Genomic DNA, 18708 nt, shown 5'->3' with positions numbered 1-18708 from the left:
GTTTGCAGAAATAGGTAACATGGATTAGTGAGAAAATGAGGAGTGTTAAGCTGACAGATGATCTGAAAGCAAGGGCAAAGCAGGTATAGAAACAGAAAAGGAAGAAAGGGGTTTTAAGAACAGTAAATCAGAAAACAGGAAAGATAAATGATAGGTATGCTTTTAAGAGTATGTATTTGGGACATTAATGTTTCTATTGTGACACATACACACACACACACACACACACACACACACACACACACACATTTACCAAGGAGACTTGTAAAATAAAACATTGAATCTGGGGGCTCACAGTTCTAGGAGGTTAGAGTTCATATGCTTCGTGGTCAGGAACATGGCAGCAAGAAGGTTAGGCATGGTGGTGGGGGAGTAGCTGAGAGCTTATATCCACCAGCACCATCAACAACAACAAGAAGAAGAAACGTACCATCTACAAGTATACGGCAGAAACAGCTAACTAAAAAGAGTGTGGGCTTTTAAACTTCAAAGTCCACATACAGGGTTATACCTCCTCCAAGAGTACCACACCTCTTAATCCTTCCCAAATAGTTCCACCAAGAACCCAACTAGAGCCCAAGCATTCAAATGTATGAGTCTATGCTGGCCTGTACCTTCTTTTCTGTCATTTCCTTAGTCTTTTTCTCCTTTTCCTTTTCCTCCTCCTCCTCCTCGTCCTCCTCGTCCCTACAGGATTACTTAACAAACCACAACCGATAGCAATCAACCACCACCAACAATGTTCAACAGTGTTCAAACTCAGGGCCCTAGCACTTATATACCTTCGAAAGTCCCCAGAATTCCAGCAGTCACACAATTGCAGAAACTATCTACGACTGGCAAACTCACCCCTCCGAGAGAACACAAGGCATACCAAAGTTAGATGTCATGGACACCCTGAAGCAGCCCCGTATTGCACACCTGGGATTAAAATGAAAACATAGTTTTATAATACTTCTGTGTTTTTTTAAAGAAACCAAAATTTTCTCTATTTCTCCTCTTCCTTTTAATTGAGCTCCCTGTGCCTTTAATGGTCTAATAACATTTTCACATTTTGTATTTGCATTTTCATATGTCAAGTTCCCTATCAACACCTGTCTTTCATCAGGATCTGATACAGCTTTATTCACAGCTGAGACCAATTTTATTTTTAAAAAGAAAAAAAAGTAAAGGCTTCTCTAATGTATTTATAATCTTCATAAATGAGGTGGACCTTTTCTAGGATTCTTCAAACTTTGTCTCTGCATTGCTCCCAGAGAGGGTTTTCTATGTTTTGGTTACTAGGTTCCTCCATTTCCACGTGCAATTTTCCGACTGCTCACGTATCTTCTCAACCTTTTGAAACAGAATAAAAGAAGGAGAAAAGGAAAAACAAACACAAAACCCAGAAAATTCACTCTGGGAAAAAAGCAAGGGATGTCTCAGTAAAAACAGTTTCAATAAGCTTTTTGTTGGCCTCTTGGAGAGCCGTATCCATTCTTTCAACCTCTTCCTTTATGACATTCGAAATGGATTTTCACATTCTGCCTAACCCCATGTCCAGGAACCACTTATCATCAGTCTTTCCTACTTTGTAGATTCTTCTTTTTTCCATCCTTTTCCACCTTCTCCCACCTTCTCCCCAACACTAGATAGGAGAGGAAAGAACGATAGAGATGGAAAGGGGACAACGTTATCCTGACACTACTTCCTGCTGGTTAGGGATGCCCGAGTTCCTTGGAGCAAGTTTTATTTTTGCCATTAGAATATCTAACTTCTTCTAGCTTTTCGTCTTTGCACAGGACCACTTAACATACCAAAACCAACAGTAACCCACCACCACCAATGACAACCTCTAGAGGCCCTGACATTTATATAACCTCTGAAAAGTCCCCAGAATTCCTAACATCACCCAATTTGCAGAAACTATCTGCAGTTGGCAAAATCATACCATTGTCAGCTGCCGAGGACAATTTGAAGCAGCACCATATCCCACGATTAGGATGAAAATCAAAAACATTGTTATAGTGCTTCAGTGTTTGTTTGTTTGTTTGTTTGTTTACCTTCTGAGCGTTTTAAAGAAATCAAAATTCTCACTACAGGAGGCATTCTCATTCAAATCGCGAGCATGAAGAAAGAAATTGAGATACTCTGCATACTGTCTTTTAACAGGGGCTCATCCTGTGCCAGAATCACCAAATTCATTTGATTGTAAGGGCTAGCCTTTCCTTCGGATTTTTGGGTCCTAAACAAGATACCACTCAATATTCTCTCTCTCTTTTTTCCCTCAACTTTGGCTCATCCTAAATCACAAAACATGCAGAAATATTTAACGAATATTCAAGTTTTAAAATGATATTCCCCTCGCCATATTATTACATGCTGCTATTCTCTTCTCTGTTATTAAGAAAAAATAGTCGAGAAAGTTTTTTTTAATCTGTTTTTTTGTGCTAGGGAAATGTATTGCTTAATTGCTGAATTAAGCAATGCATAATCAACTAATTAAAGAGACGTATTGGAAATAGAGATTCTGATTTAAAAGAACTCAAACAACTCTTTACTGTTACCAAACCTTGATGTTCCTATTAAAAGGTTGGTGGAGGAGATTGTTTTACTCAAGATTGGGTCTGAAGAAGTTTTATTCATGTATGGGTTTGAAGAAATGGAAAAGACCATTTTCCTCACAGAAAACCTTTATTTTGCAAAGGAGGGAGAGCCTCAGGAATTCTTAAGACACAATGGGGAGAAGGCTCCAGTCTGTGGAGAAATTGATTCCATTCTTTGGAGTTCTTCAGTCTCCTTTAAATTCTTTGAATTCTTGGCAGGGACTTTCTCTGAGTTTTTCTTTGGAATTCCTCTTCCTGCTTTCTGATCTTTGTTCATGTACCAATCTGCCAAGTGAAAAGGGAAATGGGTCTGGGAAGGGGGAAAGATGTGCCACTGACTTTCTCCTGGGAACTTAGAGCACCTTGTGGTAAGAGTAGGTTGCACCAGATGACTAGGCAAAATAGGGAAAGAGGAATTGGCAGGGCAATTTGTGTAATACATTTCGAAGCTCAGTAAAATAAAGACTCGGCAATGCAAAAAACTTCTTTTGTATATGTTTATCTTAATTTTTTCCTGTAAGTTTTAGACTCTTCTGTTACATGAGCATCAGAAACACTGATGAGCAGGCATTTATGGGAGGGTTTTTGGATTAGAATCGGTATATTATCTCATTAAGGGGGTAATTATTTCACCTGTTGACTTCACAAGTCTTCAGATGAATCAGCTTCCAGAGGAGCAGTCCCCTGGAGATTAGTAGGGCCAGCTGGATTAACCCTTGAGGGGTGAGACAAGAGAATGTTCTAGTCTTTGGAGCAGATCATAATGTTGTGTCTCTGCCCAGGGCCGAACGTTGATTATATATTTTTGAACACAGGGAAGTAGATTTGTTTTAATGAGCAGTATTTGGGCCCTGAAATTTCCACCTTCTTCTATGATAATTTAAATCTTAAAGAGCTGTTATGGTGTCTCCCTTTCTAGTATTATGAGAGAAACATATGAAAGGAGAGGTGCAGAGATGACCAGGAGAAAGGAATCTGTCCTGTATGGTCTGTAAGTCTAGTAATACCTGTTATTGATGGCTGAACTGGTATAGTGCAATCTATCAGCTAGTCAATGCCAGGTCATTATTGAAATAATTATATTAATTTCATATTAACTTTGAAAATCCATGGCGTTGATTGTGACATTTCATACATGCATACAATGTATGACATTTCACCTTCCTATTTCCATTTTCTTTCTCCTCCTTAGTCCCCCTTCCTATTCTCAAGTAGCCCCTTCTAATTTTGTTTTATAAATCTGGTCTAGATTTCACATTCAAGAAAAGACACATGAATTCAGTCTTTCCAAATCTTGTTTTGCTTAGCACATGAATCCAGTTCCATGCATTTTCTTTAAAATGGTGTTACCTTATTTTTAATTTTTTAAAATTATTTTACTTATTTACATCCTATTCATTGCCCCTGCCTGCTTCTCTGTCCCCTGTACAGGTCCAACAGACACAATGGCTGATGTTTATTGCAGATCTGTACCCATCCAGAGATCACCCTCTTCCTCCTTGTTCCTTTCTCCAAGATTCGCCGAACATTCTGCCCTCTCCTTGAGCTTCAAGTGTATCCCCTCTATGGTTCCCTGCATCAGCAGGCCAGGAAATCTAACAGTAGACCTGCCTTGTCTACTTGCTCTGCTCAGCATGATGGCTTTCAGAGAAGCAGTCCCCACTCCTACAGTTCCTCATCCCATTCTTCCTCCCACTTGCCTCCAAGAGTGTGCTTCCCTCTTCCCTTCTATTTAACTGTACATGTGTGTCTGGCAGGGGCAGGGGGAGTAAATGTAAGAATCGATTTTCTCCTTTCAGCCTATAGATCCTATGAGTCAAACTTGGTCTTCCAGAATTTCATGGAAAGTACCTTTACTCACGGAGCTATCTTGCTACTTCAGTTTCTTTCTCCTTTGTGGCTAAATAATAATGCATATTAAGTTTTTTTTAAAGAAAAGTACAATAAAACATGTCATAATTTTATTCTTTTAGAAGTTTCCTAAGAATTAAGGAAATGTTGAGATTTGTATGATGATTTTTCTTGAGATTCCACTTACCATCAAAAGTTTTGTTTTTGTTTTTATTTTACTATTGAAGTTTGTACTTGTTTGGTAAGGTTACCAGAACAAATTCTTCAGAAACATACCTCAGGTTCAGAGGTAGGAGTTCACCATATATTTGATTGTCTAAATGTTTTTTCTTGTAAATGGCCTCCTTCGGTCAGCATCTTTTATTGGTTTGTATTTTCTCTCTGAAGAAGAACCTTAATATCTCTGTATCCTTAATATAATATTAATATAATATCCTTAATATATATATATAATATATATATAGTCACATTGGACTTGGGCCAGCAGTGATCGCTGTTTTTCAACTGAGTCTCTCTTTGGTAGACATATTTCTAAATAATCTCACATACGAACCTCAAGGATTAGAGCTTCAACAGATGAATCGGAAGGAAGAGGAACAGTTGAGTGCAGAACAGAGGATCACGCATGCCTCCCAACATTGTGCTTTAGTAAGAGCTGGGAGCCAGGCTGCTTCTGCTATGGCAAGTTGTACAGTAACTTCCTGTCACATAGTGCGGGCTAACCTTGCTGGGCCCCGCCTTCTCTCACAAGACTGGCTGCAAAAGTCTTGGCTAGGCCTGTCCACATTTGAAGGACTGTTCTTCCCTTTTCTCTCCTTAGGATTTAGGGAGAAAAAGGGGATATTTTATAAAGAAGTACTATGTTAAATTGTCATGGCAGCAGAGGTATGATGGGTCGGGAGCAGAGATTCGGGACCTAAAAGAGAGCATGATGTCTTTTTTTTAAATGGTCTTGATGGTAAGGAAAGTCTTGCTCCAAGAGGTATTGGGCCTAGTTAATCTATGACCTAATGCAGTATACATGAATTATACCATGTGACAGGGGACATTCTTTGTGTGAGTAGGAAAATGGGGCGTGGTGGTCTGAATATAATATTATACAGCAGACAGGCCATCTCACCCTTCAGTGTCCTCAAGGGTGAGTATATTCCTTCCTTGCTTTCAACCTTTTTGTTGAGGTCCTGCTTAACTCAGAGGCCTGCATTCTCCAACATTTTCAACCTTTCCTTTTATATAGAAGATATGAGAAGTTAGAGACATCAAAAAATTCCTCTTTGGTTGCCTCTTGTTAGATTGGGGGCACTGTAGAGTTGGGATATCTTCTAAATCAGTGGTGAAGAATGAAAAGGTTGCCTTTGAGTCATAATCCGATACATGGACTCCAGAATAAACTTATAAAGAAGAAAGGACCATTGTTAAGCAGAAGAATTAAGAATAGACAAGGTACCACTTGAAGGAGTGTCCACACGAGCCACAGTTTTGATTTCATGGCTTTTGATATTTTGTTGGTCCTTTCCCGATTTGTTTAAATGAGTGGGATAAACTGTTAGATATGTTAAAATCAAGACTATTTAAAGTAGGATTGTCATAGCTATCCTCACAGTTAATCTCAGCTTGCTATCAAGTAACTTTAGACCGCCTGCCCAGGTAAAACGATCTGAGATTAGGAATTAGGCGCCATCTTTGCTAGGCAGAGAAGGGACTCGGTGAGTATGTGAACAGGCGTGTAAGACAGAAATAAAGTTCCATCGGGGGCTAGTTTGTGAATAGAGCAAATGGTTAGGTACTGGATCATCTCCTACTAATAGGATTATTTTGTGTGGGTCACAGCCCCCTAGTGGCAGAGAACTGGAAAAATTAGTCTTCTAAATCTGTCAAAGTCTAGTCTCTGTCAGCTTGAAGATATATATATATATATATATGTATGTATATATATATATATATATATGTATGTATATATATGTATATATATGACCGTCATATATATATATATATATATATATATATATATGACCGTCATGCTGTCATCCTGCCTACATCACCTCAGTTATGTCAGATTCCAAGGAAAAGATGCATCATAAGCTATAGCTTCCCTAAAGTTGTAATATGGGAAGGAACAGAAACACCAAAGCATGGTTAAGAGAGGAATAGTTATGATATCAAAAGACAGAGAAAGGCTCAAATAGGTGAGCCCTGACATAGCAAAGAATTAATCTACTGTAATAGAATAAGCAAGCTGGTATGCATAGCCTAGTATAAGAAAGCCATGCCTAGAAAAAGTGGCCAAAACCACAGAACTCGGAACAAATGATTGTTTTTCTGACCAGTTATCACTTTTGTTTTGCATGGCATAGTGCCTGAAGTGGAATCTCAGATCTTTTAATGGTCCACAGGAGTATGTTTCCTGAGCCAAGCTGCCGAACTCATTTTTAAAAACATTTCTCTTGGTTCTTTGGGAATTTTCATACAGCGTGGTTTAATCACATTCATTCCTCCTCCCCACCGTTTCCCAGATCCCTACCCTCTTCCCCATCCGTCCAACTTTGTCCCTTATTTTTACCCATGAAGATGAATGTGTACCGCCCCAATATTCTTGGATATGAATATGAATATGACCTCCTCTTGGAGTGCATGTTGACTTACCAAGGGCTACACTCTTCAGAAAAACAAACACTCCTCCCAGAATCTAACAATTGTCAATAACAGCATGGCTATGGTTGGGAATTCCTCCCCACATCTCCTGTTCTTGCTCATGGTTTGGCTGCTTTGAGGATATACAGTGGGCATATTGTTAGAATAGATAGGGGTTCATAAGCACTGCTGCCCTTTATGATTTCTTGTAGTTATCTACTGCCTCTGGCTCTTGCAATCTCTCCTGCCCCACTTCCTGCCATGATTTCTGAGCCTTAGGCAGAAGGGGTACAGTGTGTGTGCTGCATTTTATGCAGTCCCTTTTTCTTGACTGCCAGACTCTTTGGCATAGGGTCAGAAGAATGTCAGGTCACATATGTAACTTCTCCTATCTTCCAGGCTTCAATCTTCCTCCAGTGAGAGGAGTAGACATTGTTTAACGTGTGATGCACATCGCTGACTGTAGCTAGGCTTCTCTGAACCCCCAGTGCGACAGGGATTTTAAATGTGTTCTTACCATCCTCCAATGCTCTCTAGTAGGTGCCTGGTCACCGGGATTATCCCAGCTCTCTAACGTTCCTTACTTAAGAATGTTTCCATGTCTTGATTTGGTAATTTTTTTCCATACTGAGTATGGGCAATTTATATTGCTTGTTCTGCCCCACTGCCTACAGGTAAATAATAAACATATTTTATTTAGCCATGTAAGCGTCACTGACTTCTTTACTATTCATTTTTAAATGAAGAAAGGCAAAGCAGTATCAAGCATATGGCTGAAAGCCCCAACAATTGGATATCACCTTCTTTCAGTATGCTTCATCCAGTCTCCAGTATCTCAAATGCGGACTCATTATGCTACCAGTCTCTTTGGGATAAGCTTTTGTTCCAAAACTTATCCCAAAGAGACGGGTAGCACCATCGAAATAATGTCTACTGAAGCTACTACAGAACCCCTACAGGTCAAGCTGCATAGCTTTGTAGCAGAGCAAAACAATAGCCCGAAACACTGCCAGTGGCTCCTAGAGCAACATCCTTCCGCTATTTTGCTGTTTGCAAAATGAGTCAGAGTTTCTGTGAAGATGTGGCTAAAAGAAGAGCAAGGAAAAAAACAAAATGTGTCATTTAAGATTTGTTTTCCTCCCCAACAAGCACATATTGGGAGAGTGATGTCAACAGTCTGCTCTCAAAGTATTCCAGGTCTGTGGAATTGATGTAGGCCAGCAGGGGCAGCCGTGCCTGATACGGGAGAGTTGTGTTCCCAGCTATCAGGTTAGGACATACCGGGAGGGATAGATCCTAAAGCTGGGTACCCCCACTCCCTCAGAGGAGCCCAGCCTCTCATCTGGGTTTTCATTTGCTTCTTTTCTTACCCTGAGTCATACGGTCCATATTCTTCAGTCCTGATGCTACACTAGGATAACTTGGAGTACTCTCCAGTCTTCCTGAGTTCCCGATGGATTCTCCTTGCCCAAAGCTGGTAGATATTCTGCTTGGATAGATATTCTGAACAAAACTCTAGTTCACATTTGGATGTTTGGTGGCTTGGTCAATTCTAAATTATTTTGCTCTAAAATATACATATGTAGCTGAAGCCACACTTAAAGGGTTGTTCACTTTAAAACTCATATATGAGAACAAACTCAAGTTGGTTCATACAGCAATGGTGTCTGGAATCAACTTTTTCTATGTAATTCCCAGAATAAAGACCAAATCAGTTTCACACATCAGGAAGAAAGTCCATGTGTTACTCCATACTGTGGCTGTATTCACATGTGTTATGCATGTGCTCAACCGGGAGCAGCCACAGTTTTAAAATCGAGTTCTATGGTACAGTATCTTGAGTTGCCTCTGGGTGTACACCGAGCTGAAGAGCAGTCTGTGTTTCTTAGAATTAATTTTGCCCTTGGAACAGGTTCCAAGCGTGCTTTATTCCATCGCCTGTCATTCTTGTCTCCCATCCTCTCTTCCCGATCTCACTTATTATTCTTCCGAGTAGGCTCACCTCCAGTGTTTAACCTTGACTTTACCTATTCAACTCTATTCTTGGTATTCGTAATCTTTATCCCAAGGGGCTTCTGTTTTCAGCTGTGATTAATTATTCACATTACTTTTGTCTTTTGAGATTTAAACTTAAGTCAGACCTGTCTCCTGGGCCTCTTCACTTGGCTGTATTGTAGATTCTCAGTGCTCAACCATATCAAAATCGTATCAAAATTAAGCTTGCTTGCTTCCCTGCTTCCTTCCTTTCTTCCCCCTCTCCCTCTCCCCCTCCCCCTCCCCCTCCCCCCTCCCTTTTCCCCTGCTTCTCTCTCTCTCTGTCTCTCCCTGTCTCTGTCTGTCTCTGTCTCTCTCTGTCTTTCTCTCTCTCTGTCTCTCCCTGTGTCTCTCTCTGTGTGACCCTCTCTGTCTCTGTCTGTCTCTGTCTCTCTCTGTCTTTCTCTCTCTGTGTCTCTCCCTGTGTCTCTCTCTGTGTGACCCTCTCTGTCTCTGTCTCTCTGTCTCTGTCTGTCTCTGTCTCTCTCTGTGTTCCTCTCTGTCTCTTTCTCTCTGTGTCTTTCTCTGTTTCTGTCTCTCTGTCTCTGTCTCTCTCTGTGTGACCCTCTCTGTCTCTGTCTCTCTGTCTCTGTCTGTCTCTGTCTCTCTCTCTCTGTGTTCCTCTCTGTCTCTTTCTCTCTGTGTCTTTCTCTGTTTCTGTCTCTCTGTCTCTGTCTCTCTCTGTTTATCTTTCTCTTCTCTCTCTCTCCCTCCTTCCCTCCCTCCCTCTCTCCCCCCCCCTCCTGCCAACGCTGCTACTTCTCATGTAGGGTGTAACATCTGTAGCTGCTCTGTAATTCTACTGAGCCAGAAACCAAAGATGCCTGTTTGATCCTCTGCTTTCTCGCCTGTACAATCTGCTCTCAGGAATGTGGCTTCTGGGAACCAAGCTGCTGCCATCTCTACCCTCTGCAACTGAAACTATTGTATGATCTCTGCTTTCACGTCACTGCATCCAAAAGCAGACTGTTACTTTTAACTAAACTTGCTATACAACCATTGAGTTGACAGCTCTGCTTTACCTGATCTTTGTCTGTCCTATCCAGCCTATTTGAGATCAGTTTAGAATTATTATATCCTTTTTTCCTGTTTCTGAAATTTATTTAGATAGGTTTTAGTCATGGACTCTCTTTTTTTCTTCTCACTCAGTTTTAGGGGAATAAATTATCAATAGTAGGGATGGCTCCTTATCATTATCGTCTCAGGTTCCATAGGTTTTTGTTCATGACTAGCCAATAACCCCCCACCCAATTTGCCTCTTTCTCTCTCACGGAGTGTCTTATACTCTTCAAACTCACTCTTACCCACCTGTTCACATCTGTCTCTCTGAGGTTTCCTCTCTCTCTCCCTCCCCCTCTTTCCTTGCTCACACTCTCAATTCCCCCAACTTGTCCATCCCTCCCCCTCACTTTTCCACATCTCACTATAATCTACTACAGTTAAAACTGTTTTAGTTCATTTACATAGTCGCAACAATATGGGGGAGGGGTGCATGGAATTCTTTTTCTTCTAAGCCTAGAAGCTAAGTCCAAGATGAGTAGCATGAAGTTCACAAGGCTTGTGAAGATTGTTCTGTCTTTGAAGACCGGCCCTCATTATTACATTCTCCTGAAGGAAGGAATGCTCTGCTCTCACATGGCAGAGGGGACAGGTAGCAACGTTTATGCCTGAAGTATCTTTTGTAAGTGTCTGAATACCTTTGACACATTAGGGGGCCATTCTCAATCACTACCTGCAGGTATTTTCTCAAAGTGCCCTTCCATCCCATCAGCAACATTCAGTCAGTTACAATCACCATCTGAAATGATTTAACTGTTTTTTTAACTCCTTAGCCCTGGTGCCAGGGCTTTGGAGATGGTAGGCAAGCAAACACTTTACCACTGACTCACAGACCTGTCTAACTTTAGTTACTCTTCTATTGCTGTGATGAAATAACCAAGAACCTGACAAAAGCAAGAGAAGCAAAACAAAGTTTATTCTAGCTTGTAGCTTCATAGATATCTAATCCCTCATGGTACAGAAGACATGGCAACTTTTAAGGAATCCTTAGTGGAATAGGCAGGAAACTCGCTAGTCACACTGCATCCCCACTCAGGAAGCAGAGCATGGACAGCATGAAGCCTCAGTACCTATGCCCCATGACCCACTTCATTCAGTGAGATGCTAGTTCCTAGGGGTTCCCCAACCTTCCAAAACCCTTAGCTGGAGAGCAAAGTGTTAAATACATTAGCCTGTCATAGGCATTCACATTCAAGTAACAACTCCAACCCTAAAATGTATTTTGAAGTAAATCATTTGAAATGTATTTACTTACTGCAGTTAGGATCCATGAGTTAAGCACCCCACCTTATTCCTTGTTCACTTTTAATAACCCTAAATCCCATGATAGAGGGAAACATCATTCTATACATACCATTTTCATATATATATACATATATATGTGTGTGTGTATATATATATGTGTGTATGTATATATATTTGTGTCTATATATATACACACACACATACGCACTTCTACTTGCTTTCTCTATCTTTCTTCACCTTTCTATCCCTACATCCCTTTATTTCCTTTGACTCTCCAGTAGTCAGTGTTAGGCAGTAAAGCATAACTAGTGATATCCCTATCTTCAGTCTTAGGCCCCATTGACTGTGATAGCTGAGTTTTGATTTGATAGCTGTCCAAATGCATTCTTTCGCTGAGCAAACTGCACATATGATCCAGATGTATTCTGTAAGAGAGAGGGTATGCATAGGTAGAGATGCCCTTCAAGCTCTCCTGCCTGAGCTTGGGAAAGAAGCTTTGTTGGGAGTCTTGGTTGTGTGGTCATCTAATCTAAAGACAGCATTTGAATATCCTTGTTACCAGAGGTTTACAGAAAACACGGGCCCTGACAACTCCAGTAAGCAGGACCTGAGTACCTGACCTCAATAGGCAATAAAACAGACACAAAGAAAGGAAGGAAAGAAGAAAGGGAGGGAGGAAGGGAAGGAAGGAAGGAAAGAAGGAAGAAAGTTTGAATAAAGGGCCAAGGATAGCACATCTAAGTAGTCTTGGGCAAAGCATGGTCTTGCACACCATTGACATCATTATTTGAGTGTCAGCTTCAACCTATAAGGAGGTCTAACAATTTATTAGAATCTTTGAAATTTTTTTCTAGGAAACAAGGTTCTATCTGGTTGTCACTCTTTCCTTTTCCTAGTATAAGGTTCCTGGAGAAACTCCCACTTCAGTGGGGGTCCACTGTTTCAATAGCCTGATAGTCAGAGAGAAGAATTATCCCTTTGGAGTATCTTCAAGTCTTCCAGGCCAGTGACCTAACAAAGACCAAGAAGCAGGGCTATTCTCTGTATTCATCTACAGACAGGACTGTGTACACCTGAGCTATAGACAAACTATGGGACAGGACAACAAAATACAAAGATGAGGACAGCAGGAATCCACATCACACATGACTTTGCAGTTACAACTCAACCTCTAGGTTTCTGATCAATGGTTCATCCCTCCTTATAGTAATAGAACATGCCTCTTTCTTGTTTAGTCTTTAATCATTTCCTAGAATTATCCTAACACTCCTGACCAGGGTCCAAAAGCAATGTATTAGGTCTTTAATCTCTGTGTTATGGAATCTTGTCCATTAGGGATTATCCTTGACCTTAACTCACTTAGCTCCTGAGTTAAGGTGGTGGAAAGGCATGGCTTGGGCTCACCAAATCATTAGCCAAATCTACATTTAGATTTTCTGACAAATAGAGTCTACAAGATGCTTTCGTGAAGTTATATAAAATGATGGTGTGATTGATTAGAAATCAGCCAAGTAAAAGCTAACCAGACATTCAGCATGATTGTTGACTACTACCCTTAAAATAAAATTCTTTTTACTCTTTTTTCCATTCTGGGACCTTTACTTTGGTAGTTATGGAATTGTTTGCATTTTTCTATACATTATGCAGTTGTTTCTCTTTTTTTCCTACCAATATAACCACAGTCATTCTCTTGTGAAGTTTTGTTCTGTAGCCATTTGACACAGCATCTCAAACTAGATAGATACCTGGTAATGGCTAAACTGTAAGAAAGATGTCTATTAAAACTTATAGGTACTATGGTAAATATTTAATTGCTTTTGTTTCCTTTTGTTGCCACAAAAGGAAGACATATGATTCATATGGGAAAGAGGTGGACATGATAGTCTTCACCAACATGGTAGGTACATATTTGCCATAATGTAGTGGTAAATACTAGTTATGTGGCAAATCATGTAAAAAAGGTAATATTGAAGAGATGAAATCATAAAAATCCCTTATATTAAGCACTTTTCATGCAACAGACATTGTGTTAGGAATTACCTCCAAAATTCATGTATCTCTGCCAATTGGCTTGTACATAGTAGAGAAGAAAGGTGGGACAGGACCATATGGCTAAAAGAAAAATCAAGAGAAACTTTAGTATCTCTCTGCTCCTTCAGTCTTCCCACAACTGAGACTCTGCCAAGAACTTGATGAAGTTAGTCTAAGGCATGGATGAGTTTATTAAAGCATAAATGTTATCCCAGAATGCAGAAACCAAAGCAGAAGGATCACCCCTATGCCAACACAGTCTACAGAGTAGGCTCTAGGCTTGCCAGGACTACATAGTCAAACCCCATTTCTAAAAGCCACACACACCTTAAAAGCAACGGCTACAATGTAATACATATCAGGGACTGGCATAAGTGATCTGATCCATTAATCACTGAAAGGAAGATCTCTGCAGCACCCAAGAGCTCTTAATGAAGTGTCCATTGGAAGGCTCTTCAGACTGCTCAGAAGACTTTAGGTGGTGAGAAATGTTACCACTCTCTTCCTCAGGACTGTCTTATTTGGTCTCTTCCATTCTATCACTCTAGTCATGGATAAAACATCAGCATGAATTAAAACATAATAACTGAATTTAACATACATATATTTCAGTGCATTTGAGACAAGGGAGAACTGTCAGTTCAGAAGAATGATGCCAAATTTTATTTGCAAATCCAGGACATTCTGACTTTGTAACTCTTTCCTTTAATTTTGAACTTCGCTCGATGACTCCTATGGGCCAGTGTTCAGTATAAACTGATACGCAAAAACAGACTCATTTTCCTCAAAAATGCCTTCCACAGCACTCTAGACGATGAGGTTTAACTCATCCTATTGAGTCCTGCGTGGCCTTCATTAGTCAGAAAATAGCTGTTGACTATTCTGAAATATGATCAGCAATGAAATCACTGGAGAACTTTAAGCTGAGCTGCCTTCCTACTCTTATTCAATAAAGATCCATTTGTTGTCCCAGAAAAATAATACAAAATGTTTGCTATATTCTATGTTCGCGTAGTTTAAGACCTGGGTTAATAATTTATGTTTTTATTCTTGTCTTTTGGTTATTTAAAAAAGGAGGACACTGAATTCATTATTTTCATCAAGGAATTGTGTGTGTGTGTGTGTGTGTGTGTGTGTGTGTGTGTGTGCGCGCGCGCGCAGTGGCCTTTGTGTAGATCAAGAAGTCACTGACCCACTGTCAGAAAAGCATGCTTTGTGAAGTGTTTTTTTTTTCCAGAAATGGAGCTACATTTGCACAAATTGCTTCCCTCTTTCTCTCAGTGTCTCTTGTTAGCAGCAGCATGCATTTTGCATGAGAGCTGGAGGGATTAAGATGCAAACCAAGGTCAAGGACCTCAACATAGCCCTCTCCTATGCACAGGGATGAAATCTACAACATTTGCCTCATTAGCTCCCTGTCCCCTACCGAGTTAACCAGCCATAGGCAATTGGAGAACTCTGAAGGTTAATTCTTTCTGCCCATAGGTAGAGTTACAGCTCAATGGACTAAGCCCTTAAAATGTTAACACTCCAAGCAAGGAATTTTAAGTGGTAAAAATGGCAGGTAGTACAGAAAGGTTAAATGAGTTGAAAATGGGTTTAAAGCAGACTTAGTCCTCAGCCCTCAACAGTTGCATAAAATATTCTAGAACTTTCACAAGGGTTACAACTTGAAACATGTTCCAACCATGTGATTGCCAGGAACTATTAAAATAAATAGTACAAATAGGGCAATTAAATATAGATACTAACAGCTTCAAACCACAGAAGAGGAAAGGAAGCTGCCTTGTTTTTCATCTAAAAACACCCAGGTGATTTTATTTTCGATGAGAGCAAATGCTTGTTTTGAAAAGCTGTATGTAGAGAAGACAAACAAACTGATGAATTAATATTATTTCTCTCGACGAAGGAGTCCTGCCCCAAGCTAGTGAGTCAGTATGCTGCAGTGTGCCTGTTTACTCACCTAAAGACCAGTTAGATGGAATATAACCACGGAAAGAACTAAGGATACAACCAAGCAGCTGCCATCTTTGTATCCTGGCTCCACTGGACACTGTATAGGTCTCAGGTCACCCTTCAATGGGTGCTCCATATCTCATCTCCCGACTTCTGTATCTATCTCAGTGTCGCAGCATCATGTAAGAATACAGACAAGCGTTTCTGGTGACATGTCACATGGGAAATTGTCAGTAGCAAAATGGAGCTGAATACAATACGTCAACATGTTCATGTTGAATGAGAACTGAGCCTAAGGATGAGTTTGGTTGTCTGCTTGGGAATTAAAAAAAATACAAAAAAAAGAGATCATCTTTTGCATAGTTCTAGACGAAGATTTAAAAACCAATAGGCCTTTTGCCATTAGCACTGAGGACGCTGGGCAAGGATTTGGAACTTTAAAAAGATCATGCATGTTACATGTTGAGCCATGCAAAAGAGTCAGAGACTAAAAACAAGTGATTCGAAAAGGACATGTTCTTTCTGCCAGACGTTTTGAACATTTCATTATACTTTCCAACGGTGAGATAGCAGTCCTGGTTTGCAGTTCATATGATAACTAGTAATAAACCCGCACAAGTGACTTCTTTAGAGAAGGAATAAAACATTTATAAAGAATAACTCTCCAATGACATTACAGATATTAATAGAGGTGACATTGTGAACAAAAAGTGTCTTGCATGTTCTGGCTGCTGCTGGGACACAGATGCTGGGATACAGATTTGAAGCTTTGCAGAGCCCTTCGATATGGTGCTGAGGAAACTTCCTTTTTTATTGGTTATTTTTTATCTATATTTCAAATGTTAACCCCCTTTCCAGTTCCCCCTCCACAAGCTCCCCTTTGCCTCTATGAGGGTGCTCCCCCACCCACTCACCCACTTCTGCCTCACCACGTAGCATTTTCCTACACTGGGGCATCAAGCCTCCCATTGATGCCAGATAAGGCCATCCTCTGCTACCCTCCACGTGTACTCATTCCTAGGTAGTTTAGTCCCTGGGAGCTCTGGAGGGTCTGGTTGGTTGATATCTTTGTTTTCCTATGGTGTTACAAATCCCTTCAGCTCCTTCAGTCCTTTCTCTAAGTCCTCCTTTGGGCTCCCTGTGCTCAGTCTAATGGTTGGCTGGGAGCATCCACATCTGTATTGGTTATAAAGAACAAGAATGGGTCATGATGTAAAGCGATGCTGCAAATAGTTGTATGATAGCATCGTTCCGAATGGGGGTTTCACAAACTACATTCTCATATATCATACTAAACTTCTATCTGATTTAATTTACAGAACTTCTTTCAAATAGTTAGCAACCTTCTTGATGAAGAAAACAAGGAGAAATGGGAAGATGCACAACAGGTAAGGACGGGATTCTTTTAGAATCGACAATGAAGTTAGCTAGATACAGTTTTTTAAATGCATTAAAAGCCAACAGTTTGATTTGTCATGAGACATACCCTTTGTCCCAGTTAAGACAGGACATCCACAAATAGCACAGCATGGCCATCCTCATTATCAGGTACTAAGTCTGTGCTTCTGGTCAATGCAAGGGAGAAAAAAAATCACCTTTCCGTTTCACCCCTTGTTCTATCTCTGCTCCTTTGAATTATGCTCTTGTCCTCGGCCTTCATCTAGAGGGCAGCCATGCTCCCTCGCTGTGAGGAAGTAGTGTCTTCACCTAGAATACCGCTGTTGTAGTTCAGCACACTCTTCCAGAACACTAGTGACCATTAATTATAAATACATTTAGAATGAACGTATGACATTCTCTTTAAAACACGGCAGCAATTCACCATGCGGTGTCCTTACAAGGGTGTCATGTGAGCAAATAATGAATGGTGTCAGGCATTCATCGTCAACGAAAGAATGAGGAATGTGTAATCTCTGTGTTTAGTTGTGATTTAGAATTAGTTCTATTCTAATTTCTATAATATATTTTCAATTGGGATGGTCCTTAACGATAGTTCTTTAAAAAATGATGGTTTGAAATTTTACAAAAGGTTATTTTGTAGCTTTTACTGAAAGTGGTTAGAGTAATTAACAGCCACATGGTTAAGCATGCATGACACAAAGGTGACTTTTTAAAATTAAAAAAAAGGAAAAGGTGTTTAAAACTTACCAAAAATAATCCTTGTGATCTCTCTTTATCTTAGAGGAGTAGACTTAACAAAAAACAATCTTGAAAATAGATCTCAATGTGAACTTAGTAAACCAAATAAGCAACTCTGACGTCAGAAATTATGCAAACAAAGCCATTTCTAAAACCCATAGCCACGCCAACCCCACCAAGCCCAGTTAAGAAGACTCGAACTATATTTAGATAAAGACCATTGCTTAAAATGTAGCTCACTAAAGTGAAAGAAGAATGTATTTTAGAACGGTATACCTTCCCTCCCCCGTGACATAGGCGCAGACATACACACACATCCACCAACACCACGGTAGGGGTTGGCAGTAGGCTTAAGGCATGTGATTTCTTCTATACTTCATATTATAAAATCCACCATCATGTCCCTGGCTTAGGAGAGTACAAACTGCATCTAGTTCATCAAATCCAGCCAATGCTTATCCTGTAAATAACACTGCCTTCTGCCTGATCCCAGTGACTGTTCTGCAACAAGGACAGAAGGGATTAATTTCTCTGAAGTCCCCATGATCTAAAATGTGTAAAATACCACTAGGCCTTATCAAAAAGTCTTGCCAGGCCTGCTCTATTACACATGATGGCTGTTGGGGAAATGGGTAATAACTAGACCCTCTGCCAATGTGAATACCCATTCAACAAAGACAGAAGAGAATGAGGGGCTTGGTGCTGAACAAGCATGAGGTCAGAGGTCACATGGATCACAAGCAGACCTCAGAGACCAGATGCATCACCACCTTTGTGTCTTCAATCTAGACAGTAACTGGTCCTGCAGTAGAAACCTTCACAGGCTCCATTGTGTCATATATATAGCATCATAAAACCACTTGGAAAATGGGGCCATCTATTCCTCTTGTGAAGTGGGTTTCTCCAAAGTGAAGCATGCTTCTTATATCCTTTCAAATAGAGACAGTTTTGAAAATTTACAACCAAGCTCATGGAATCGCTGCTTTAGGACTCATACTCTTATAAGACAGAGACACTCTCTTCCCTGGTGTTTTGTTCCAAAGGGAGAAGTTACTGGATCTTTAAAACATCAGGAAAGACTTTTCAGTTTAAAAAGACAGTTTAAAATATATTTTCAATAGGTTGAAGTGATTCTTACTATTACTAATTTTCCAAAGTAAATATTTAGTAAAAGGGA

General features: G+C 40.2%; 1 protein-coding gene across 5 annotated transcripts in view; it reads left to right on the top strand.

The window, feature by feature from the left end:
* Positions 1–18708, top strand: part of Adgrb3 (adhesion G protein-coupled receptor B3) — a 726584-nt gene that overhangs the window by 325923 nt on the left and 381953 nt on the right. For all 5 annotated transcript variants that reach the window (NM_001106898.1, XM_087565138.1, XM_087565136.1 and 2 more), the window contains 1 exon segment: positions 16712–16780. In NM_001106898.1, the coding sequence (NP_001100368.1) occupies positions 16712–16780 (69 nt within the window).

This window comes from Rattus norvegicus, chromosome 9 (genome assembly GCF_021556685.1).
Source record: "Rattus norvegicus strain SHRSP/BbbUtx chromosome 9, alternate assembly SHRSP_T2T, whole genome shotgun sequence".
In the NCBI taxonomy this organism is placed as follows: domain Eukaryota; kingdom Metazoa; phylum Chordata; class Mammalia; order Rodentia; family Muridae; genus Rattus; species Rattus norvegicus.
The sequence above is the reverse complement of the archived record's forward strand: the minus strand, read 5'-3'. Positions and strand labels throughout refer to the sequence as shown.